At 35.6% G+C, this 26,936-nt stretch overlaps 1 protein-coding gene across 6 annotated transcripts in view; it reads right to left on the bottom strand.

Annotated features, from left to right (window-relative positions):
• Positions 1-3: 3 nt before the first annotated feature.
• The window catches only part of LOC131438864 (protein cycle), a 112,061-nt gene continuing 85,128 nt past the window's right edge, over positions 4-26,936 (bottom strand). For 4 of the 6 annotated variants that reach the window (XM_058609211.1, XM_058609212.1, XM_058609208.1 and 1 more), the window contains 7 exons: positions 12,305-12,635; positions 12,120-12,237; positions 11,888-12,061; positions 11,020-11,784; positions 10,736-10,852; positions 334-567; positions 4-271 (listed from right to left, as the gene is read on the bottom strand). In XM_058609211.1, the coding sequence (XP_058465194.1) occupies positions 135-271; positions 334-567; positions 10,736-10,852; positions 11,020-11,784; positions 11,888-12,061; positions 12,120-12,237; positions 12,305-12,635 (1,876 nt within the window). In that variant the 3' untranslated portion in view covers positions 4-134. The remainder of the gene's footprint in view (positions 272-333; positions 568-10,735; positions 10,853-11,019; positions 11,785-11,887; positions 12,062-12,119; positions 12,238-12,304; positions 12,636-26,936) is intronic. The other 2 variants (XM_058609209.1, XM_058609210.1) reach the window with 2 other exon arrangements.

Below are 26,936 nucleotides of genomic sequence, written 5' to 3'. Positions count from 1 at the left end.
CTCTCATAGTTTCAATAAATCACTTATATTCCGAAACGATAAACAAATAAAAAAATAACTGACTTTGCACATTATTTTATCATCTGGTAACTTTGCTTCAATGCGTGGTTGTTTGGCAATTTCTGCGTGATTAATTATGGTAACGGCCAGGGTAGACCGGAAAAATCTACCGGACCTCCGAGTCCAGCGTCAGCTTCCAACAGGCTCATAATAACTGCCATTGCTGCTTCATCATTCCCATCTGTGCTGGTAGTTTGAGTGTGCGGTGCTTCTGCAAAAACACATCACCATGGTTACGAAACAAAATTACCGAGGAGTAATTCACGTGCGCACCGTTACCTGGACTGATAATAGAGTTATTTCGTACGTGCTGATAGCCGGGAAGTGTTCCGTTAACCCGCTGGGAGGCAGGAACACCACCCGCCGATGATGCTGGTGAAACTCGTGCAGATGCAGCCAAAGTGCGTTCCACTGTCAGTACTGCTTCACTAGACAGACTGCTGACCTCCTGTGCAATAGGTTGGAAATTCTGAGGAATATTTACATCTGCCGGATCCGGGCTACTTTCTGAAAAAGACAGTACAAATTTTATTTCTGGTTTAGTCAAAGCACATTTAGTAAAACTAGATTTAATTTAACAATGTGCGTTTGATGTCTTCTCTTACTATTGTTAGAAGACATCATAATTTCTTATTTATGTGCCAAAAAGAGTAAACTTGTCAAGACTACAGACCATTTGAGTGTGATTTGAAGAATATGAAGTTTTTTAAAGTTATCCAAATGTCAAATATACCGTATCTCTCTGTGAAATAATACAGTATATCTGTAAATATATGGTTCGTATGGCGTCTGCAATATGATTAGTCAATTTTGATAAATTCTGTTTTTTATGGACGTTTAAGTAACATCACATAGGTATCACTGAAACCGAAGAAATTTATACATCGGAGTGCTCTATATCAGGAATTAAGATTCATATATTTAGGTACAGAGGGGTCTCGTATAACGCGGTACACCGGGGCCGTGAAAAGCGAATCCGCGATAAACGGGTCCCAGAGCATATGGGATTTCAACTGATTGGGGCTGTAAACGATTATCTCGTTTCGGTCGACAGATAGAGCTATACAATTTTCGGCAAACTTGTTGTAGATACTTAGACCAACAATTTAGTGTAGTTTGACTGACAATTTGTTGAGAACTGCTCCGCCAGGGGCGCTTTGAAAAGAGCATGAAATAATTCATATGTTCACAATAGAAAAACAGTTTGAACATGAAATATCGCGAATAATTTACTTTCGGTGGTGTCGGTGTTTTCGGAAAGAATGTTCCGGAGATCAATTTGTGTAAACAGTAATTGAAATTTCTCGCATGGCTGACTCTAGTGTGCAATTCAGCGTTCGAAATACCTGCAACTCAAAATCATGTTGACTTATTAAGATGGATTCTTCGAGAAGGTGTTTTGAGGTTCGAATACCTATTGAATGATCGATGAAACAGATCTTATTGTATCTACAATGTGATCTTTTGTAACTGAATACCACACTTGTTTATGAGAGTGATCTTATCGATCAGTTTTTGAATGAGTTGATGAAGGAGAGACTTAAACTTAATGATTTTAAACTGTTTTTCTAGAAGGCGTTAGTAAGTTACTAAAGTATTAAGATGAATAAGCTATCGACATCTGAAATCTGAGGAACTTGATAGAGTGAAAACTCGAAATTCATACTTAATACATACATAAAATGTTGCATATATTGCTCATATAGTTTCATTTTATTTTTTATTTGAATTAAACCTTTTTTATTGAACAGGAAAAAGCCCAATGTAGCGAAAATTTCATAGTCACACTCTTCATCAGGCAGTAAATCTCTAAATTCAGTTTTTGTAACAAGTGCGGATAACCAATTCGAGATTGTAACAAAAGCTGCTACGAAAACGACCAAAAACATATTTCAGTGAACTGATAAAAAGTAAAAATCAATAAATTTAGAGCCAAAAAGACAGTACCATTTTCAAGAATCGCAAAACAGTTCACAATATAGTGCCTTTAGGTAATACATGTTTTTAAAGGTCTTTGTGATACTAAACGTAAACCCTGGTACTTCGAAAATTATGTATTTGATGTTATCCTCAAAATTTAGTTTTGTTTACAACAGGACTCTCAAATCCTCTACGTTCCGTTTGAAAACATTTCGGGAAACGATATGGTCGAATACGACTGTTGAGCGTTTGCGATAGAAAGAATTTACGAATTATTTTGATGCATACAAAACCATTCTATTGAGTCCGCATCAATTGGAGAAAAAATCGAACTGTTTCTGCGGGAATTTGGTATTACCCAAACCTTTGAAAAGATTAATTATTTTAAAATTATTGGCTAATGTTAGTTTTAGGAATTGTTGTGGAAGGTTGAATTTATTTAAATAACAAATATTATCAAAAATAATCGAAAATGAAGATATTAATCGTACAGTAAGTTATATTTGTGGTTAGTATTGTTCACTCTGATTGTTCTTCCATTCAATCAATAAGTTCTTCAGTTGTGTATTAGATTGTATAAGGATGTGTTGCATTTGTTGCGTTCGATGTTGTTATCCAAAGAACAAAAGTTCTCCAATTCGTTGAGTAGCAAAATTTTTGAGTTGATTTCTTCAGCGCTTGGTTGTGGAATAATAATATCGTCTATATCATCTCTATCTGCGTAACATCAGCGACAATTTCTTCTGCCGTAATCAATTTATTAGCGATGATATCATCAATTTCCTCACGAGAAAGATGTTCAGAACCCATCTTTTCACCGAAAGCCTTAATTTCAGAAATTATTCTTTCGTTATCAAAATCATCGATTTGTGTATCAGGCTCAAAAAAAATGGAAGTAGTTTTTTCCAGCAATTTTTCAACGTTGATGACTTAATTTGATCTAAAACTGATTGAATGCAATCCAAGCAATTCCGATGTTGCGATTTAAGCAAAATTGTTCTAACTCGGGAATGAAACAGTTTTGCACCCAATATTGGAAAATTTCTCGAGTTATCCAGGCTTTTTTATTGCTCCGGTAGTGCACTGGGAGATTCGAACGCTGCAATTTTTTTAAAGCACGTGGATTAGCTACATTATTAACACTCCAAATAACAAGCCTGAAAAAAAGTTGGAACGGTAACTTCCAGCTGTCATAGCTCAGCTTTCAACGAATCTCAATAAATTTTACACCCTTGAATTTTGTGAAGTTCGTAAATTGATTCAAAAACTTTGTAGCAGTCGATTGGTGAAGGAAAACCAATGAAAATTTGATTTTTCCCGTTCCAGGTTTTTTTTTTCACGCGCCCAAAATGCCCTATCTGCTTAATTTATACTGAATGATCAGAAAGTTAGCTACAACGTATAGATAGGAATCAATTATATATTCACGTCTTCAACACAACCAAATGAAGCGAAAGAAAGAATCTATTGATTTATATCATGCATTTTTCAAAGCGCACCTAGCGGAGCAGTTCTCAACAAATTGTCAATCAAACTACACTAAATTGTTGGTCTAAGTATCTACAACAAGTTTGTCGAAGATTGTGTGGCTCTATCTGTCGACCGAAGCGAGATAACCGTTCACAGCCCCAATCAGTCGAAATCCCAGTCCCGTTTATCGCGGTTATCCGGCAACAACGAATACCGGCAAAACCGAATTCGCGTTGTACGAGACCCCACTGTACTTTAGTTCACAACGTGGACAATACATGCACCAATTTCAGAAAACCCAAACGACGTAATGCTGTTTTACGAAGTTAATTTCAAATAACGTAAACTTTTTATACGAACCAACTTTGTAAAAAGAGGTTTTACAAAATATGAATAGGAGAAAGTCGCCTGCCTTGGATCACTCGTGTTTTAGAGAAAAGTATTGAATGAACTTATTTATTTTTTTTATTGTAAATAAAGTGAGTAATTTTTGTGATCTCCATTCAAATTTCGTCAAAAATATTTGATTACTTCAAAATAATTAGAAATAACTTCTTTTTTGCGACAACAATGTAAATTATTGGTCCCAATACATTTTATCATTGAATTGACAGAATCTAAGTTTTTTCTCCAGTTTTGCAGAGAATAATGAAATTGAGAATACGATAGCTAGAGTGCGAAATTTCCAAATATCTTTCATTTACAGTTATAAAAAAATGTTAAATGAAAAATGGTCTAGTACTGCCGACTCTCCCCTATATGTGCTAAATCAATATTCTAACGCATAATAGCACGAAAACAATGTTTAAACTCGTTTCAGAATTCACGATGGCAACCTACGATTTATTGTTTTTTCTTGAAATCCCCTTAAATATAGGGTAAGGGCTCCCTATTACATCTTATTTGTAAGGACGCTACTTTAATATTCATCAAACAGCTAAAAACTCTTATGATGTGTTCACTACTCTGCTCCAAATTTCATCTCAAAGGATTTGTATTCATCCTATCGTTGGTCCTTTATTCATCCCATAAATTAGCAATGGCGACAGCAATCAAAACCAAAATATTGCACTATTACACTCTCAGGTTCAAAATTTCAGAATTTTTCTTAAGAAGGGTCTCATGCCAACTATGAGACAACACACGATATTTTTAGAAACAGTTTGGAATCATTTCGACGCTTGAAATTTTTTGGATAGTTTTCGTTACCTTTCGTTTTAAATTTAAAATTTTACTGTACAGTTAATTTGGAGAACTTTAAAAACCACAAAAAAAGAATTGTTACTATTTAGGCACTAGCCCTTCTAAAACCAAAATGCAGAACCAGAATGGCATCTTATATGTATTGTATAGATTTTTGCGTTCGCATACTGATTTAAATCAGAGTACAGATTTTATATAGATTTTTTAAATTTAACTTTTCTTCTCTCTCTGAGTATCTATTAGTATTTGATTGCAGTACTTCGTTAAAAATTAATTAATCAACGAACAAATCACATGTTTAAATGGAAACCTTTTGTGCAAATATTTAATGATAAACACTGATAAACATTTATATTACAATTTTAAACCAATTTGAACTGATTCAGTTCGTGCTCGCATCGCAAACAACGACACAGTCGAAAATTTCTTACGGTCGCGACGACAGAAACAAAGACAATACAGTGCAGTGAACAATAGAGTGTACGAAATGGGCAAATACGATTTAACAAAGCCTGAAACTTGGCCTACAAAGTTAGACCTGCAGCAACCGAAATTGAAATCTTGCTTAAGGAACGAATGCATCTAAACGTTAATGATGTAAGTGAGATTCAATTCAACAAGGCGTCGAACTGTGTGTACATTATGTTTAAACGTGAAAAAGATGCAATTGCATTTGCTTCGGTTAATAACGGGGTGCACAGTATTGATCATGACAATGTTAAATATAAAATCCCTGTGTACATGGTGGACAATGCCATAGAAGTACGCGTGCATGACCTTCCCCCGCAGACCAGCGAGGGGTATGTTCGGGAATGTATGTCGCAGTACGGTGAAGTTCTTTCCATCGAAAAGGAAGTATGGCGGAATTTTTTCCCGGGTATCCGGAATGGCGTGCGAGTGGTACGTATGCAACTACGTAACGCAATTCCATCTTACATCATTTGTGGTCAAGACGGGATACATCCGTGTAAATCGTTGATTACGTATGAAAATCAATTGGTTACATGTCAGTTTTGTGAACAACCTGCACACTACGGCAAACCTTGCACTGAAACAAACAAAACAAACAAAAACAAGGACAACCACCCAACAACGAAGACTAGTGAATGCAGTGCCCCTTTTTCAAAAGCACCTTCACCATCTAACCAACTATCAACTGCAATCAATGTACAAAGCGCATCTACAGCAACTGCAAATGAACCCAAGACTGCGATCAACAATGAAAACAAGGAAACGGAAACCACTCACAATTCCAACGATGTAGCAATGGATGATATGAGCAACGGACAAAATGACCTCCAATCTTCGCTAGAAGGAAATGGAAGCTCCTCTCCCCCTAGAAGAAGGGTGACAACGAGATCCAACAATAAAAAAATTATATTGTGTAACAAAAACATGGGTAAATCGGCCACGTAAAGCTATACGCAAATTGGCCTGAATAAAAATTGTTATAAATAAAAAAAACTTGAACTGATTCATTTTATTAGTGAAAAGAAATAGAGCAGATACATATTTTCTATAAAAATATCTGGCATCTCTGTGCACAGCCACTGAAGCACACACACACACTTAACAACGTTATGTAGACATATAGCAGACCCTGTTAGCTTAGAGCGAAATCAGTCTTCAGTTCAGCAACGCCATCGCATGGCATCACATTCAACATATCATGTCAATTGTATGGGTGCGCAGTGCTGCTATTTTGGCGCGCACGAATTTGACATTTCTTCCCCCTACTTCTATGTACGAGATTCGATGCGGACTCACCTGAGGGCGCCATGTTCGCAAAAAAGTATGTTGCCAATGATTTGTTCGGCAAATGTGAGAGCTGGATATCTTGTTAATATGATGTCTTTGCATATAGAGAAAAGAAACCAGTGCTACTAGATTTGCCTCAATGGTTATTTCATTAGTATTTAACACGCTCTTTCTGGTAATATTCGAAGCCGAAAAAGTTTTATTGAAATATAAATATCAACAATATAATTAAACTAATGTCACGGAAACCAAAAAAAAAATACTTGTTGATGATAATTTGAAGAAGGAAAACAATTTTTTTGTAACATTATTGGCAACTTTGCGAAACCAAATGAGATGAAAACGAAGCGCAATCAAGTGATCTAAGTGAAAAACTTTTATCTCATATTGTTGAAGACTTTTTTTGGCTTGTCGGGTAATTTTTGAAGTTTTTAATCGTTAATTAAACAACTGGCAAGTTAACATTACTAATTATGAAGTCATCCAGCATTCAATAGAAGTGTATTTGCGAGAAATAGTGATCATGTTTTGAGACGAATCGATTAGTAGATATTCAGAAACATGACGAACTATAAATCTTGAGACGAAAATGTGTCCTAAATTGAAAAGTGAGTTTGTTTTAAATGAAAAAAAAAGATCACCGAATAATTTAAAACCATTTCTTCCAATGAGAAAGTGTGACAATAGCTTGAATAATCATTTTAAAACATTCCACAGTTTGGTTCAGGTACGTTGTAAGATAATATTCATGTTCGAAGTAATGAGGTGAAGGGATGAGATGGAAATAGAAGTTCAAATGGAATAGGGAGCCGTTACTCTAGGTATGTCCGGTACGGGTTTGAAAAAACCTTGTGGTTTTAGGTCTCATAAGATGCACATAAATGGAGCGTCTTACAGGCTAAGTCATAATAAATTAAATTTTCCGTCATTTGATAGATAAGATCCTAATGAATTGCTTAGTGTGAAGGATTAGATCCGATTATAAACTTTTATTCTCTCAACGTTGGCAACACTTTTTACACATTCTGTCAAATTTTGACGCATATCGTACGATTAGTTTTTGTTTGGCGTCTATACAAAGAAGTTGAAAAATTTTCGTGTGTTCTACTTGGGGAATTAAGTTTTTTTTAGTTATCTCAAAAAATAACTAACTAAAGCCAGAAAATCAACTAATTTTTTGTAAAATGCGGTTTTCGATCTTTCCGTGTGTAACGGAACAACTTTTTTAAAATTACCAAAATTGATCACTTTACTAAATAGGTAAAAAAATCGATGGCTGGAATCAATTTAATTCCTTAATAAGTTGTTAGTTAAGTACTTTAGCTTTCCATTGCTATAAAAATGTCCACTTAAAAGTTATAAGCCCAAAATAAAAGGGTGCCGATAACCGAATATCCTCCCCTACATTTTAGAAGCATTTACGAACCCATTTTTCGCAAGACGGCTGCTTTTGGTGTCACTGATTGCCCGATTACTATTGTTTTCCGGCTTTACATTTTTGGGAACCTTGTGAGGAGTGTTTCAATTGTTGTATTTGAAACATTTTTTTATAATAAACAAAATTGTTGTCGTTCCAAACCAAATATGAACGATGTAAGTTTGAGGCAAACAGTCAAGTAACAATGGCAGTAGTGAACCCCTTATTGTTTACGTACACTAAGGTCTCTTTTTACACGGTTTTTTTTCGCACGGTTTTTTTATACACGGCTTTTTTTACACGGATTCCGGAATTAACACGGTTTTTATTTACACGGTTTTTGCAATTAACACGGTTTCTGATGAGAGTTTAAAAAGAACTGTCATTTGTTTTTTTGAGAAAAATTTTAACAAAGGGAACAGGTTGTCTGTAAGAAAACGATTATGAGAGTTAATTTAAAGTTTGAAAGTTAACTAAAATCATTCATTCGACAATTCACGGGAGTATTGACTGTCGTTCCATAAAATTATTAATCAGTCTTCAGATATTGAACCCCTGTCGTAAATTACACGACAACGTCTCTTCCGCTCAGTTGTGGTGTATGATGTCAGCATCGTCATTGATATCATCGAGAATTTCGGAGCTTTGAAGAACTATTCAAATTTACTTCAACTCTTCATCATATAGAGCATTACAGTATTTCATACCCATTTGAATGATATAGCTCTAGTAGTATTATGATTTACGCCGATGAAATGAGTTGCTTCAGCATGACACATAGTTAACGCTCGTATCCGTACTGTATTTTACAGTATTGTACTGTATTTTAGACTCAAATACTGTGTACTGCTTTTTACCCTCAAATCTACTGTATTTTAATTTGTACTGTATTTTTACACTGAAATATACTGTATTTTTCACACGAAAATTTACATTTACAGAATTTTAAATCTTCAATGCATCGAATTTCGATCTGTGGCAGTACAAGAACAGTAACAACACGTAGCGAATGTGAATAAGAACACAACAACACACACAAATTTTTCATTAATAATTCTTGTTCAGAGCGCGTCACAACAATCAAGCGAAACTTTGATGATAAAAAAAAGAAAAATGTCTCAACCAAAAAGAAAATATACTCTAAATCAAAATCATTATCAAAAACATCCGCTTCTCAAAAAATTTTATTATTACTTTCGCACATTTTTTGACAAATTTTAAAATGCCCTAAAAAGAAATTAATAAATAATTGAGTTTACAAACATGCTTTGAACGATTTGTTTAGTCTTGTTAAGACGTAGAGCCGTATTGAGTAAGTTTTGCATGATATGCGAATACAACTGTGTGATGAAAACCGCGAAAAAGCTACCGCAGAGACGGTACTCGAACCCGAAAATAGTTCCTATTCTCCTAAATCATTTTGCCAATTATGTGCCTGCATGTGAAACATACAAAAAAAAACGGACTAATTGAGGGCTGAAACACCTTGCGGAGGGATTGTTATTGAGAAATTACTACAAATGAACGCCGTAGGGCCCGAGCACAGCTGAACATGCTCGGTTCTTATGTTCAGTGAGGATGTTTGTATGTGTGTCTCACATATAGGATAGTTTAGTAGGCAAAACGATATACCCGTATTTGGCTTGCTACGGGCTCGAGTCCCATCTCTGCGGTGGCTTTTCGCGGTTTTCATTACATAGTTGTATTCGCATGTCATTTTTCCAATCTGTTTACCTCGGAAGATGCTGATCAAATTTATTTGCTTTTGTTTTTTATTCACTATTTTTAGAAAAAAGCGTACTGTAAAATGTACTGTATTTTCAAAGTCGATGTGCTGTATTTCCGTATTTAAGCCAAATGTACTGTTTTTCGTAAGAAAAAATAGACGAGCGTTACACATAGTAATACCTTTTCTTATTTGATTTATATTCATCTCTATGAATTCTTTCACTTTAATTAGGTCTCTGCGTGCATCCAATACCCATGTCTTCCCACTCAGTTTAGTTGAAAATGACTGTTATGATCGTTAGTGTTTACTACACATCGCACCTTCGGAATTGAAAAGAACTGATTCTCAAGCTTGATTTGTAGTGAAAGTGTTTATTGGTGGTATTACTAGCACTTCTTTAGTCGAACGTTCTAATTTGAAAGTATTATCGGTTTTTTGAAAACTGAATGCATTTTACAGAAGGCATTTAGATTAATTTTCTTGTCGTACAACGCGTTTTCTAAGTGTTCTAGTTTTAGTTTATCATCCAATGTGTTTTATCAAGTATGACTGGACCCTTCTCGTAACCTCTGGCTGTTTTTTAGATTTCCGTTTTTATTGTGAAACAACAGTTATGTGCACCTTGTATAAATTTGGGAGTTAAAAAATAAGCTTTTTCCCCTTCATTTTATCAAAAGTTACATTTTATCCAAAACAAAACAAACAAATAATCAAATCTACGGTTTTTGGAATTATCATGTTAAAATTTTCCACGCGGTTTTTTTTTGCACGGTTTCCGCAATTAACACGGTTTTCTTTTACACGGATTTTTTTAACACGGTGCTTAACCCCCGTGTAAAAAGAGACCTTAGTGTATAGCAAATTGACACGAATTTTTGAAAACCTTTTTTTCGAGTCTGTATATCTGTTATCGGTGAATAAATTGCACAGCGCAACTGCTAAGAATTAGTGCAGAAGCGGAGCAGTTTCACGTTTAAGAAAACGTTTGCACTGCCAAAAGCTGTCATTTTAGTCTGGATCTTAATGAGTATCGATGAAAAAGTTAAAAATGTTGACATCAGAGGTTATCATTGGTTTACGAATCAGTTCTAGATTCTAGATTAATTATAATACACTCGAACTTTCACACCATTCCTAAATCTAGTTATTCATCTATCATAGTTTTAACAACCACATACCTGTAGACGAATCACCAGTTCGTCGTTGACGGTCCATCACTTGTTCCGCTATTTGGCGGCCGATTTTACTGGCTTCCACGTGTGAGTGAATAATCCGTTGTATTTCACGTCCGTTAGCTAAAATCGAGATAGTGAGATAGTTAATCAAAACCAACCGCAGAAACTTTTCATGATGAAGCAAGTCTTTCTAATTTAGCTCTATAAACTCATACGAAATCCAAGGTTTCAACTAAACAACGTCCGGCTTCTTCATTTAAGTACCCTAACGCCAAAACGTTACTTACAATGATTAAAAAAATCATATCCAACCGTACTTTGTCCATTACTCTCGTTGTTTCCACCACTCAGCTCGGCATTGTTGTTGCTTCCGCTTCCGCCATGTGACGCCACACTTCCTCCACCATACTTGTCCCCGTCGCATACGGCCAGATCCGACATTATCACATTGTTTTTCGCTATCAAGTACTCAAAATCTTTGGTCCACGGATTTCGAAATGATTTCCACTCGCTCTGCAGTCGCACAAATCCGTTTTCTTTCGTTCTTAGTTTATAGACCGCCGTTGTGACGCACTGTGTTCCCTGAAGGGCGGCCTTGTGTGACTCCGCCAACGCCGGAATGTCTTCATGGTAATAGTACTCGTACATACTGGTACCTAAAAGTTCCTGCGGAAGAAACCCTAATGCTAACGTGGCACGCTGATCTACAAATAGGAACTTTCCGTCCATCGCGTGCCGTGATATGAACTGTTCATTTCTCAAATTAGGAATATTTTGTCGGCTTTTGCCACTGTTTGTGCCACTCGGTCCTCCAGCTGCCGTGCCGCTAGAACCGTTAGTTCCGCTATCTGTTACTCGTTGACTGTTTAGACTAGAACTTCCGGAGCGTTGATAATTTTGAAAAAGGCTCGGTTGAACCCGACCAACCGCCACCAGACAAGATAGATTGCACGAATCACCCTCGCCGTCGGTTTCATGTTCCTCGAGACCAATCTTTGCCGGCGCCCATGACTTGAGGTAACCAGTGCACTGGATGACTGAATATTTCTTGTCTGAAGAGTGATAAAATTCATGTAGTATCGCATGGAACGAACTTTTTTGGTTTTTGTTTAGAATGCATGCCTTGTCATTTGGAATATGGAGAGCAAGTCTTACCTGAATTTACTTTACTTTTTCTTCGATGACAACTGGGTGATGAATTACTGGCTTCTGTTTCCTCCTTGACCTGTACGTTTGTTTTACACTTCATTCTACAGAAGAAAGACCGTCTAGCACCTGGACACAGTCTCGACAATCCCTGTGGAACATCGGTTTTCACGGGAAGCATAGCTAGAATGACAGAAAACATGCCAATTTTAAACTAATAGAGCGAAATTTTAGGTCATACTTTTGGCATCGATAAGCCTTTCCCTTGGACTAAGATCTGAAGACGACAGTTGCTCCTTTACTTTAGCAACATCCTTCGGATGCAGTATATCGAACCAACTCTGGCCTAGTAGATCACCCTGGTATAGAAAAAATAACTGAATAGCATAGAATGATCAAAACTGGTCTGTATAAAAAACTGCATACCTGAGAATAATTAAGAACCTGTGATACCGATTCGGACACGTACAGAATCCGTCCTCGGTCACAGCCAACAACAAAAAGGAACCCTTCGGCTGCCTGAAGTATCAACATCTTCAGTTCCTGGTCCGAGATGAAAGCCGGTTTGTAGTGTCCCTCAGTATAGGAATTTACCGCTCCTCGAATCGTTTTTAAATGCTGTACAGCCATCCGTAGAACGGTTAGTTTGTCAAGTTTTCGGGACATGGCATGGCACATCGGAATCATCGCCGACAGTTCCGTGATGTAGGTGTTCATCTTATCACGTCGACGTTTCTCAATTTCACTGTGATTTTGTCTGTGGATAAATTGAATCGAATCAAATAGTGGTTTTAAAATGGCTGACTAGAAAATTAATGGTGAATAAAATAAAGAATATGACAGTCCACGAAAAGTTTAAACAATAATTTGCTTTCAATAAAACTATGTTCATGATGACTTTTCGTCACAACGACGGCTTAATGTTGCAATGGAGAAATAATTCCTAAGAACCTCTGTCAATATGCCTGTTGGTGTTACTCAAATCACAAATATTTCTGTATATGACATAGTTTTCAAAATTGTTTATACAACAAACCCTTTCTCTATTTTTTTCTGATTATTATAGTGGTCATTCGCATTTCGATAAACATAACATTGGGACACTACATGCAGGGTTGACTTTCACAGAAAGAAATTATGAGTTTTACAGGTGACATAATTCTACAAACGATACAATTCGAAACTACTTAACTTCTCAAATGACGCAATATTCCATTCGTACAGAAATTTACTGGCTCCGAGTGTAATTTGCACTCGGCTAGCAAGTGAGACTGTATGAATTTATTTGCACGATTTACCAGCCAAGCAGATATGTGCTTCTGTGGCTCAGTCGACTAACAGGTGTGCTTTGTGATCTAATGTTTTTCGGTTCAAGTCGCGTTGTTGCTGTCGATCTTTTGATTTTTATTCCATTCGTTTTAAAACCATGTAATTTTCAAATCACACAATTTTTACATGTTCTTGAATATAAATTTGTGTGAAATATGACGCTCCATTTATGTGTATCTGATAAGATGTAAAATCACAAGAATTTTTCTTACTGTGTTGGATTTGACTTGAAACTTAGAAACCTGTAGTCAAAAATGTTTATTTTTTTAAGTTTCAAAAGAATCTGTATTAGAGTACCGTAGACGTAGTCGATTTCATCTGTTGTCAAAACAAACTATGGCCAGTCATAAATTGTCATAGCTTCGAATCGAAGTTTTTTGAAACATATAAAACGTCGGTATATACATAAGTCTCTGGTCTGACAGACAGATGGCGTCACTTTAAAAAAAGTCCTCTGTCATTAGTCTGTTAGTTACTGTGCTTTCAGTAACACTACTTATGGAAAATTAGAAATTATGGAGAAAACCTGTTTTTATCCACCTAGTAGTATAATTATGCCTTTCTCATAATATTAAATATATCTTATATATTAAAGTGGGTTTCATCAAAATTATAAAAAAATTAACAAAACTGTTTATTTATGCTTAATACTACTACATTTAAGTTTTAAGTTTAATTGAAAATCAATTCAATCCATTGTGACCAAGAAAAAAAATTAATAAATGAAAAATTTTAAAAACTATCACCTAGTTTCGTTACTTATCATATTTTTGAAATTGACATTTTAACACTTAGCACTCTGTATTTTCGGGGCCGAAAATTGGATCTGAAATAAAATTTGTATATTTTTATGACATGTATGACATTCAGTTGAATCTAAGATGGTGTAAATCGGTTAAGACATCTTCGAAAAAAGTGGACAGGAATGATTGTAATTCAGAAGCTGGGAATCGCATCCAGATAAATATAGAGAACCTTTTGTGGGCCTTAGGACATTTTAGGACAATTTATTAATACATTTTATTTGAATCTAAGTTTGTGATAGAAAAATCTCCGAAAAAATCGAGTGATATTTTAATTTTTGGCGCACTTCACCAAGTGATTCTGCAACCCGAAGTCGGATCCAAATAATCATCAAAAATTTCACCAATAAGACCTTTAATTTGAATCTAAGTTTGTGAAAATTAGTTCATCCATCTCCGGGAATATTGAGCGACAATATTGTCACGAATTTCGGTGGATTTAAATAAGGTTTTAATGAAAAGAGTATTTATTTATTTGACCTTCGGAAATTTATATCGCACAGACAGCTTCGATTTCGCCGAAAGTCGTTTCGCTGAATGCAATTTCGCCGAAAGGGTCATGTCTCTTTTATGTTCTGTCTCCTGTATAACTGAAGTGGCGCAGCTACATAACCGAAGACAAGATGGCTCGGCGACACAAAGCCGTCGAGCCGACGCCAGCTGAGTCGGCCGACGACCCGCCGTCGGAATCGGCGGCCTCTTGCAGACAAACCTGTAACCGCCTCATTTGCCCGGTTTACTAAAAGCTAGGTTACTTTGCTTTAGTTAGGTCCAAACGAGCGGTAGCGAGGTCTGACAGCACGCGTTAGATATTTTTTCATTTTCACTTAATAAACGAAAAATACCACATACATTTGCCTGGTAGATAAGTAGCTAATAGTCAACAAGTTTTCTTGGGAACTCCGTTCTGAGATTTATGAATCAATCTTTATTCAAAAAGTACAATTGTAGGTCAACAAAACGGGCGTTATCGCTATCATCTGTCATTTGTCAATTTTAATTACAATTTTAAGTCGATTTCAGGATTCGGCGGAATGTCATTCGGCGAAATAACCCTTTCGGCAAAATGGCTTTCGGCGAAACGGCTTTCGGCGAAATGGCTTTTGGCGAAATTACCCTGATCCCCTAAATTGAACACATTAAAATAAATCTATATTATCTATATTGTGCTCAAAAGATATGAATTTTCATACGAGTTCCGTATGAATACGGTGTCCAGACCGGAGCGGCATATTTTATAAAGCTGCGAACGACTGAACAGAACAATGTTTTTAGACAGTACACATCCTCGAAAGTCTGAATATTCAGACGAATGAATTCCAGCATTGGAAAAAATTTAGCAGTGATTAGGTAAATGTGTTCTGAAAAGTTTACTTTGCCGTTTACTAAGTATATACAAAGATCCATTATCAAAGCGAGTCGTTTAATGCTTAGTAAAATTGAAATAATTGAAATAATTCAATGCTTAGTAAAATTGAAATTTTGTAGTCGAAAGAAATTGAACCACGTAAACGTGGGAAGGTTTCTAAAATGCATTTGCGTACGTTTAGCTATATTGCACCAGCCAACAAGTGCATTAATGTCGGATTGAAGTGCGTTGATATCCAATAGAGAACTTGAAAAGCAAAAGAACTTCAGGTAATCGGCGAACAATACCTTGAAAGATTTTTAGCTCTCCTGATATCATCGATATACAAATCAAAAAGCAGCGGACGAAAATGGCTTTCTTAGGGAACTGCTGGTGATATTTCAAACAAAGAAGATTGCAACGCGCGTTTCCAACGCGCTCAAAAGCACTGTGCCCAGTCAAGTATGTCTTAATCCATTGTGTTAGTTACAATGGAAATCCAATTCTTCTTAATTTTTCCACAGCAAGTGAATCAGAAACTTTCTGAAAACGCCTTGGATAAATCAACGTAAGTTTTGTCCATTTGTTTCTTGCGCTTCATTCGATCGATTAAGTCAAACATGTAGCACATCAGATTTTTTGTAGTGCAACGTTTCCTCATGAAACCATTATCTAATGCACAGACTCATATAAAGCATCATATAACATACTCTCGAGTACTTTAGGAAAACAACTATGGATTGAAAGGGATCGATAGTTATCTACGTCATGGGTGTTGTTATTCTTGTGCATTCGAGTTATTGCAACAGTTTTCCATGATCTCGGAAAAAGGCAATCCGCAAAAGAACGGTTGAAAATTATAGAAACAAAGAATGCGAGAGCGGCTGCACAGTTTTAATGAAAACAGGTAGTAGTCCACCAGGCTCCTTTCGAAGCTTCGAAAGTCAACATTTAACAGAGAACGCCATGTTGGTTGAAAAATATCGAGAGATTTTTTTTCAATACTATGCAACCAAAGAAAATGCCGGATAAGCCTCTCGATGAAAGACCTATTGATAAAAACCGAGGTGCAATGAATTTGTATACAACACATTATCCGGACTCTGCTCCATGCAAATTAAGTTTTATTGACTGATATGCTGATTCTATATGTGGTCGTGAAAACCGCGATGATGCACAACGCTCTGATCATTCAAATAAGGCTGTTGTTTTGGAAATCGTCTCAAACGTTCATCCCATCGTTATGAAAAATCGAGAACGTTGAGTTGCAGGAGAAAGCTGACATGGTGAAAAACCTCAAAAGTAAGTGTATTCACAATTTTGCCGGAACACTTCAATATAAAAATCTTGTTAAGCGTTCTTCCACTGCTGATCAAACACAAACTATCGTTACGATAGCTAAATTCCATTAGTTAAAATTGGAACCGCTACCGCATCCATCATATTCGTCAGGTTTAACCCCTCATTACTTTTTTATATACTCAGATTTAACAACTAGTATAACTAGTCAAGGAGAGAATTGTCAGACCGAAGACTTCCAGATTAAAAGTTTTGCCCACATGCAAAGTATCCCGGGTAGGTGTAAATAACAAACAAAGGTCAAAATAATAACAAATTTTACCATCATATCTTGGCTTGATGTTTCTGTGTTGTCAGAGCGATACTTGATATTTTCGTGATATTTCATCAAGGGATCAAGACATTGTATAATATCTGTTCAACATCAAAATTAGTTATAATATCTTATTTCGTTATTGATGAGCTATTTCAATTTCATTAAGTAAATTGATCCAGTAGTTTTATCTTCAAATAAAATACCATTGAATAAACTGCATCAGAATCAGATAAGAGAAATACTTAACATATTACTCTATTCTAAATGCTAGATTATAAAATAATTACCAAATTCATCTTCTATAAATATTTTGTTCTTGGTTTGATATTACGATGACAGAATTTTTCATTTTGTTGCTATTTTCTTATGCAAGCTTTGATATGATTTTTGATATTTTAACTCTTATTTCAACACGGAACGACCGAAATCAGCATTTTCGCGAAAAATTTAGTTGATTTGCTGGTTTTAGTTAGTTATTTTTTGAGACAACTAAAAAAATCTTACTTTTGCTGATTTAGATTTTTTATTCTCATTCCCTTAATAATAATAAAATATTTGTTGAAATGACTATTTTTTTTAGTTGAATTCACAAATTAAACGTACTGTCATTTCTTAGCTAAGGCACACTTCATATCCAGTCAACTAATTTTTTAGTTGAATTAAAGAAATATAATGTTGTTTTCAACCAATATGAATGGTTGAATTGGCTTCTGCAATCTGCAGCTATATGGCGCCCTGTCACCGAAACGGTAACACCTTAATGACTACTAGCCACTAGATGGCACACTACTGCCGAAAAAAATTCAGACGCGGTTGTCTTTTCTATATTGGCAGGTATAAATACGATGTTGTGTTGGAGAAAAAGACATAAACGAAACGTAAACATCTTTTTGAATTTTTTTTCTTCTAAATCACTGTTTCTTCATTCTCACTGAAAACTTTGAGCACTCGGAAAACAAAAACCGAATACAAATAGTACACCGGACGGCGCAGCTCGGAAGGTTTGAAGATACAAAAAACCTTCATCACAATTAGAGTGAAACATTCGAAATTCACATCACTGTTCCGCGTAAAAACATTATTACGCACAATCGCTTCAAGTGCGCACAAATTCTGAATAAATACACTTTCCACTAACAGTTTACGTCATTTTTACATATCGGTTTAGAAAATTATATAAGGATATATCGTAACACATGCGAAAAACATCTAAACAATTTGCGAGCAGTTTCAACAAGACTGTCCCTTTTAGCTTTTTAATGGATTGTTTTGCTTTGACACTGCTGTCCTTCAGTAATGACGGTGATAGATAAATAGAATCAAAGTTTCTGATTTTAATAACGAAATTAGTTGTCAATGAGAATTTCGTGTTGGATTGAAATATTGCTGGTTTGTGTCCAGAATATTCGCCAACTAAACACATTCTCTAAAAATAAGAGTTTTTTTCAGCACAGTAAATTCTACATTTTAACTAATTTTATAGTTATTTTGGAAATTTTGTTGTTAGAATCAACTAATTCAAAAACAGTAATACGAATTAGGCGCAGAGCTAATTTCGGTCGTTCCGTGAAACTAAATAATGTTAATTTCTACCATTGAGATGTTTGATTTTAATGACAGAATTTGGTATTGGTTTGCAAATCACTTCTACCCGGGATGGAATGGAAACGAACTCATGATAGGATACTCTAATGCCTTGCATACAATAACTTTTGTGACTGCCGACATCAGAAACGAAGTGGGATATTGAAAATCTTTACAGAACCGTATCGAACACCTTCCTATAATTATCAACTCCATTTAATTATGGAACACCTTTTAATAATGGTAACTGGGTGACTGTAAGAAAAGGGTGGGCGGCGATTGGAGTTATGATAATATTACATACTCAAGAGTGGATGTTTTCAAAGGATTTAGAATTTGTGAAAATCAACGGCATCTATGTATGTAGCTATTGTGCTTCTCTATATGGTCACCGCATCGCTAATCGTTAAAGGCTCTCATCCAAAACATTCGACCCAATAAACCGTTTACGGCTGGAATGACAGATATAAAGATGAATATAGTGTTGTGAAAAATAAGACCATGCTAAATCACTAAATCTAACAAACGAAAAGCACAGGTGCCACCATTAAAATATACCATCGATGTTGACTACAACTGTCTACTCCGTACAAAAAATAAAACTTTGCTCAAGGAGCAAATTAACCTTGATCGGAAACAAATGCATTTGCTTCAACTGAATAAAACTAATAGCGTTATATGCATTCAATTGCAAAAGCAGTATCATCAAGTACAACATATCAGTGAACGTGGAAGACTGTGCTGTAGAAAATCTTTGGCACGATCTATCCCAAGCCGCCAACGATCAATATTTACGAAAAACCATGTCTCAGTATACAATCAACGAGTCTCATGGTCAAATTGCCAACAACCTATTCAGCCCTGTTGACGAAAGATTACACAACTATTGTGCCAGGCGAACGGCGCATAAAACAAACCAATAGGAAGTCCACTTGCTGACCTTCACGCTGACTGACCTTTAATTGACAAACCGAACAGAAAGCAAACCGGTGCAATAATAATCACCTCATATGTATGGTTTTCTGTACTCGAATCGATGCATAGGAAAGTTTTTCAATTAGTAGATTTAATGATATTCGAAATCTGTTTAAAATTTGTCGAGCTCTAGATGTTCAAAACCTGATCATTACTTATACGGTTAAATTTTCCGACTTTTTGATTTTCACCCCTAAATATATAACAAGGACGTAATCCTACATCAAAAACTATTTTGATAACTGATATTATCACCTTTCTTGATACACTCGACAAGTTTCTGAAAATGATTATCTCAAACAGGATTAAACACTACACGGAACGACCGAAATCAGCATTTTCGCGAAAAATTTAGTTGATTTGCTGATTTTAGTTAGTTATTTTTTGAGACAACTAAAAAAATCTTACTTTTGCTGATTTAGATTTTTTATTCTCATTCCCTTAATAATAATAAAATATTTGTTGAAATGACTATTTTTTTTAGTTGAATTCACAAATTAAACGTACTGTCATTTCTTAGCTAAGGCACACTTCATATCCAGTCAACTAATTTTTTAGTTGAATTAAAGAAATATAATGTTGTTTTCAACCAATATGAATGGTTGAATTGGCTTCTGCAATCTGCAGCTATATGGCGCCCTGTCACCGAAACGGTAACACCTTAATGACTACTATCCACTAGATGGCACACTACTGCCGAAAAAAATTCAGACGCGGTTGTCTTTTCTATATTGGCAGGTATAAATACGATGTTGTGTTGGAGAAAAAGACATAAACGAAACGTAAACATCTTTTTGAATTTTTTTTCTTCTAAATCACTGTTTCTTCATTATCACTGAAAACTTTGAGCACTCGGAAAACAAAAACCGAATACAAATAGTACACCGGACGGCGCAGCTCGGAAGGTTTGAAGATACAAAAAAACTTCATCACAATTAGAGTGAAACATTCGAAATTCACTTCACTGTTCCGCGTAAAAACATTATTACGCACAATCGCTTCAAGTGCGCACAAATTCTGAATAAATACGATTTCCACTAACAGTTTACGACATTTTTACATATCGGTTTAGAAATTTAAATAAAGATATATCGAACACATGCGAAAAACATCAAAACAATGTTCAAGTAGTTTCAATAAGACTGTCCTTTTTAGCTTTTTAATGAATTGTTTTGCTTTGACACTTCTCATGAGTTTTTGGCTAATAAACTTGTTATTAATACCCATTTCAGTTTTGGTTTTTTTTGTGCTGTCCTTCAGTAATGATGGTGATAGATAAATAGAAACAAATTTTCTGATTTTAATAACAAAATTAGTTGTCAATGAGAATTTCGTGTTGGATTGAAATATTGCTGGTTTGAGTCCAGGATATTCACCAACTAAACACATTCTCTAAAACTAAGAGTTTTTTCAGCAAAGTAAATTCTCAATTTTAACTAATTTTATAGTTATTTTGGAAATTTTGTTGTTAAAATCAACTAATTCAAAAACAGTAATACGAATTAGGCGCAGAGCTAATTTCGGTCGTTCCGTGTACTAAAGCAATTAAACTTCTTCAGCAACTCAGATAGTCATCGCGTGTGCAGAGAAATCGTCAAATCAAATTTACAGTATAATTTGAGGTTGTAATGATAGACGTCAAGATCGCCTCAAACAGCACCAACAACACGCAGAGAAATAGAACACATTAAATTCTAATATATTGAGTCTTCAAGTCAACTTCAAACAAATGTTTTAAACCACTAAAACTATTTTTGAACTAAAATTTGAATCAAATAAAAATCTTTTTGAATCAAATTTAGTGTGGTAATGCATATAGGATTTAAATAAATTAAGCTATGGATTAAAATTTCATTGAATTTTATTTTTTTATTGAATCAAATCAAAAATTTATTTGATTAAATGCTTGTTACAGTACATTAAATGTATTTGATTAAAATATGTTACAGTATAGATTCAAATAAAAAACAGTTTTGCGGCTAGATATTGTTGTAGGTGATCATGCTATAGTATCAAAGCGACAATCGCTAGAACTTCAACAGCTACATCAACTACGTCTTCGAGAAGGTGTAGTGGTAATGGGGTTGCATAGAATCACACTGAACATTAGAAGAACTGCAAAAGACCTTCTTCTGGTTGGTGTATCGTCATAGATGCTGTCGACTTTTTTCAGAGGAACTCCGATTCAATACTTAGTGTTCTGATCTTATAAGCCAATAGTCATATTCAAGACTCGAGCTGAAAAGGTTCTTAGTGTTCACAGGATCGTTGCACTAGACATACAATGGTTTCTGCGTACAAAACACAGGCTTCGAAATCTGTAGAAAAAGAATGATCAAATGCCCTAAAAGAACTGTGGAACCATTCCTATTCAATGTATATTTCAGAAGTGTTTCAGTTGTCGTATGTTCGAACCCCGACCTGGAAGGACTCTTAGTGTAAATAGGATAATAAAGACTGTCTCAGAAAGTATGGACGCAACCAAAAACCGCTGCCATTTCGCAATGGTTCAGAATCTGTCAATTTTTATGGCTGCGTTCTGTTGTTTACACTCTTCTCTAATCACTTGTGCAGTTGTTTATTCGTTCTCATTAGTTTGTTTCGAAATGCGTGGACTTTCAGCAGAACAACATCGAAAAATGATGTACAAATGGTGCACAAAACGCGGACTGTCACTGAGAAAGATAGCAAAAATGGAAGGAGTAAGTGAAAAAGTCGTGCGAAATGCAATCAGGAAGTTCGGCGAGGATAACACCTTTGAGGATAAACCGAAAACGGGTCGAAAAAAGGTCCTGCTAACCCTCAGTTGGATAAACGTATACTGAAGGCGTTCGAGCAAAAGAAGGAGGTTTCAGTTCGGAATGTGGCCAAAAATTTATTTATTTATTTATTTCGTCAAGCAAATGTAGACTACATATAAATTGTTTACAATGTTCACTTACATACTACGCATTATTTCTACGACAAAGCTGAGATTTGATTTGATTTTTTGACATAGTAAGGTCAAGATGTTCGCAGTATTGATTGTAATGGCGCATTATTCGATTGACTGGACTGTATTTTGCATAATTTGTTCTAGTGTTTCTTTCTAAAAATAATTTCCTGGTTCGTAATTGACGGCTAGGTGTATAAAAATTTAGTTGCGATAATAAAGAAGGTGATTGAATGCGTTGAGAAATAATGTCGCTGATAAAATAAAGCATTGCAAGGTCGCGGCGTTCTTTAAGTGTTTGTATATTGATGAGCATGCAGCGTGCTTCATATGATGGTAGAGGAAATGCTGTCCAGTTTAATTTACGAAGTGCATATAAAAGAAATTGTTTTTGAATAGATTCGATGCGTTCTTCGTGAATAATATTATATGGATTCCATACTAGGCTGCAATATTCCAAAATAGGTCTGACATATGTAGTGTATAATTATTTTATTGTGTATGGGTCCTGAAAGTTATGACTGAAGCGTTTAATAAAGCCCAGCATGCTATTTGCTTTATTGATTATGGTATTGTAGTGTTCCACAAAAGTGAGCTTGGAGTCTAAGATTACGCCTAAATCTCTTACAATTTTACATTTTTCTACAAGTTGATTTCCTAGATGTATGTTTGTGGGTATAGTTTCATTTTTCCTACTGAAAGTTATTGAGTTACATTTTTTTACATTAAGTTGGAGTAGACTTTTGCAGCACCAAATGTAGAATAGATTGATTTCGTTCTTGAATATTACAGCGTCGTTGATATTTTTTATTTCCATGAAGAATTTCATGTCGTCTGCATATATAAGCACTTTCAAATTTTTGAGTATGAAGGAAATGTCGTTTATATGTAAAATGAAAAGGAGAGGCCCTAAGTGAGAACCCTGAGGTACGCCAGATGTTACATTAATTGGTTCAGACAGAATGTTTTGGAAGCGGACTACCTGTACACGATTCGTTAAGTATGATTTGAGCCATTCAAGAAGAGTATGTTTATGCCATATTTTTGTAGTTTGTGTAGAAGTAAAGGTATGTCAATACGGTCGAAGGCTTTGCTAAAGTCAGTGTAAAGAGTTTCTACGTAGTTGCCGGCGTCCATTGCATTCAGTGTGAATGTCATAAATTCTAAGAGATTTGTTGTAGTTGAGCGGCCTTTAAAAAAGCCATGTTGTTTGTTTGTTATTACATTTTTAAGTTGATGAAAAAGTTTTTCGTTTACAATTTTTTCAAATAATTTTGGAATGCATGAGATAATGGCTATTCCACGGTAGTTCCGAATGTTAGATTTTGCACCAGATTTAAATATTGGTACAAGAAAGGAAGATTTCCATGCTTTGGGAAAAGTACATTTATTAAGCGATAAGTTAAAAAGTAGTTGTAGTGGTAGTGTAAGTTCTTCAGCAAGATTTTTTAAAAATATTGGTGGTATACTGTCAGGTCCAGGCCCTTTTGAGGCGTCTAAGTTTTTCAGTGCTGTCGAAATGTCATGTTCTGATAGATAGTTTACAGAGATGGAGCTAGAAAATGCAGGTATGAAAGAGAAGTATTCACGGTCACGGTCAGTTTCTGAATAAGATGTATATACTTCTTGGAAAAAATTTGCAAATTGATTGCAGATTTCTGTACTATTTTTCCCTACATGTTCGTCGAGGTGCATTTGAGATGGAAAATTGTTGCTTTTTAGTTTAGTTTTTGTGTAGTTAAAAAAGTTCTTAGGGCAAGTCTTTATTTCGTTTTCAATTTTGTGGTTGTATTCTTCGTGTGCTGTGTTAATGGCTATTTTGAGTTGATTGCATAGATTTAAGTAATTTTGAAGATGAGCGTCACTTTTTTCTTGTTTGTAAGTTTTGTGTGCTTTTTGTTTCCTATTTTTCAAATGTTTTAGTTGTGAATTGAACCATACAGGTAACTTGCTGTTATGATTTTTTCTTCTTCTTTTCATGGGCAAAGTTTCGGATAATATTTTGTTTATAATGTGATAGAATTTGTTTACTTCGACGTCGACATTTCCTTCTGTACTCAGTATGTTCCGCCAATTTATTATACTTAGTCTACACTTGACTTCTTCAAAGTCAATTTTATTGTATTCCGGCACTTCCTCATATTCCAAGTCGTAGGGAAGGGATGCATTGTGTGTAAATAATGAATATTCAATTGCGGTGTGAAATGCTTCATTTTTCCATAATGGCAGGTTTGATGCATCCACACAAAAGTCTTCTGTGCAATTTGTGAAAAGAAGGTCTAAATATGCATTTTGTTGATTTTTTACGGAGTTTACTTGATGTAGGCCAAAATTAGAAATTTTGTCGAAAAAGTAGTGCAATGTTTCGTTTTCTCCAACGACTGGGAGTAAGATTGATTCATTTTCAATGTCAGAAATGAAGTCCGCATTACGTTGATTGAAGTCGCCAAAAATATGTAGCTTTACTTCGGGTTCCATATTCGAAATAATTGTGTCTAAAGATTGAAAGAATAATTCAAAAGAGAATTTGTTCGCATTTTCGGGTGGGAAGTAGACAGAGCAGTAAATATGTTCTTCTCCCAATATTGAGACTTTGGCCCATACATGCTCAAATTCTTTATATTTAGGAGTAATAATTTCTTCAGAAGTAAAGCAAGAGTTTATGGCTATGAGGACTCCACCTCCAGATTTTTTCTGACAGAGAGATAAATTTCGGTCGTGCCGGAATACGTTAAAATTATTTCCAAATACTTCTTCGCTTCTAACACTTTCATCCCAGCTGCTTTCAGTTCCAAGGATTACGTCGAAAGAGGAGGTTATTAAATTTTGATGAATTTCTTTCATTTTGGCCGGGCTTTTCATGCGGTTGAAATTTTGGCAATAGACCAAAATTTCAGTCACATTTTGTCTATGAAGCGAAGAAGTTTTTGAGAATTCTGAAATACTTACATTACTAATTTCTGTGTCTATACCTTCGTCAAAGGGCGTCGTTATTTCCGAAAATTCGGCCTTGTAAAATTGTGTTCGGCTTCCCGGATTAGTTGGAGTCGGCGGATGTGTTCACTTGTCAAAAATTTCCCATAAGAGTCCAGGTCGGCCTGCGCTTCCTTAGGTTCCATTCCATATTCCTGATGCACTTCGATGAAGATTCGTAGGAGGTGGTCAGGTGTTGTTGGAAGGCCTTCTGATGCTAATAGCATTTTTATACTAGTTGGTGTCATACCCTCGATGCATACTGTAGGTTGTTGATTTTTCATGTATGACAAATACAGACGGACGACGTGCATTATTTTCGGGTCACGAAGTCTTGCTTTCAAGAAGCGTTCGTCGCCATTTGCAGATTGTGAAGTAAGACGTACAATTGGAGGACGCATTGGATCAATTTCGAATTGGCTGTCTGTACTCATGTCATGTGATACTGTAGATGTATTTACGTTCTGTGGTATTGAAGATGTGTTCACATAGTTAGTGGATGGTGCAGCTTCGATGTCATTACTTCCTAAGACCGAAGTAGTGTTGTTTTGAATACTTCTTGTTCCTTTGTAAGGGTTGATGGTTTCACCTTTTTGAAAATTTATGAATTTTGAGGCAATATCTGCACCTGGATTCCCGGAGAATTGAACCCGTGCAGCTGCTAGTAGGTCTTTGTCCAAGGGTAAGGTATATTGTAATGACATATTATTGTTATTGTTGTGGCAGGTATTGTTACTATTAGTGTTCAAGTTGCTGTTGTAGTGCACATTATTGTCGTTGTTGTTGTTGTTGCTGCTGCTGTTGTTGTTGCTGTTGTTGTTGTTGTTGTTGTTGTCGTGTTTGCTGTTGTTGGTGTAGTTGTTGTTTTTACTGCGTATACTGTAATTTGTATTATTTTGTTGTTTCCGCTTCCGATGTTTTCGTCTGAGGTTTGCTTTTTCAGCTTGTTTTTCTTGCAGCCGTCGAGTGCGCTGTTTCTTGTCATACTCACTCCAGTCTCGTTTCCAGATTTTTTTACTTCCAATTAAGCGCCAGCCACTGTCGCATGTTTGAATTTCCTTCTCTTTGAGTTCTTCAGCTAGAGACTTAGGTTTGGTATTTTGGTCTTTGGTTCCGATACTGGAGATTGAAGTCGATATTGCTTTGACTTCATCTCTCAATTCTTCCAGAATAGTGTTAGGTATTATTGCAGGGACTTCAGATTTCGTAGGTAGTAAGAATTTTTCTTCGAGGCGAAGAAGCCGTTTACTCATTTCCTTGATGTGCTGGTCATTGACTTTACTAAAATCGCTAACGTTTTTTATGGCACTGTGTAACGAGGCCTCGAATGACTGCATGCGCTGACCTACTTTACCGCAAATGTTGTGGTCGTTTCTGCTGATACTGGACAATGACTGCTTCACGTCGATGAGCAAGCGCTCGACACTGTCGAATATTTCCAGGTAATGGGTTTTCATGTCTGCAGTGGTCCGGTGATACGTTTCCGTTTGATTTTTTGT

The sequence above is a fragment of the Malaya genurostris genome, chromosome 3 (genome assembly GCF_030247185.1).
Source record: "Malaya genurostris strain Urasoe2022 chromosome 3, Malgen_1.1, whole genome shotgun sequence".
Lineage (NCBI taxonomy): Eukaryota > Metazoa > Arthropoda > Insecta > Diptera > Culicidae > Malaya > Malaya genurostris.
The sequence above is the reverse complement of the archived record's forward strand: the minus strand, read 5'-3'. Positions and strand labels throughout refer to the sequence as shown.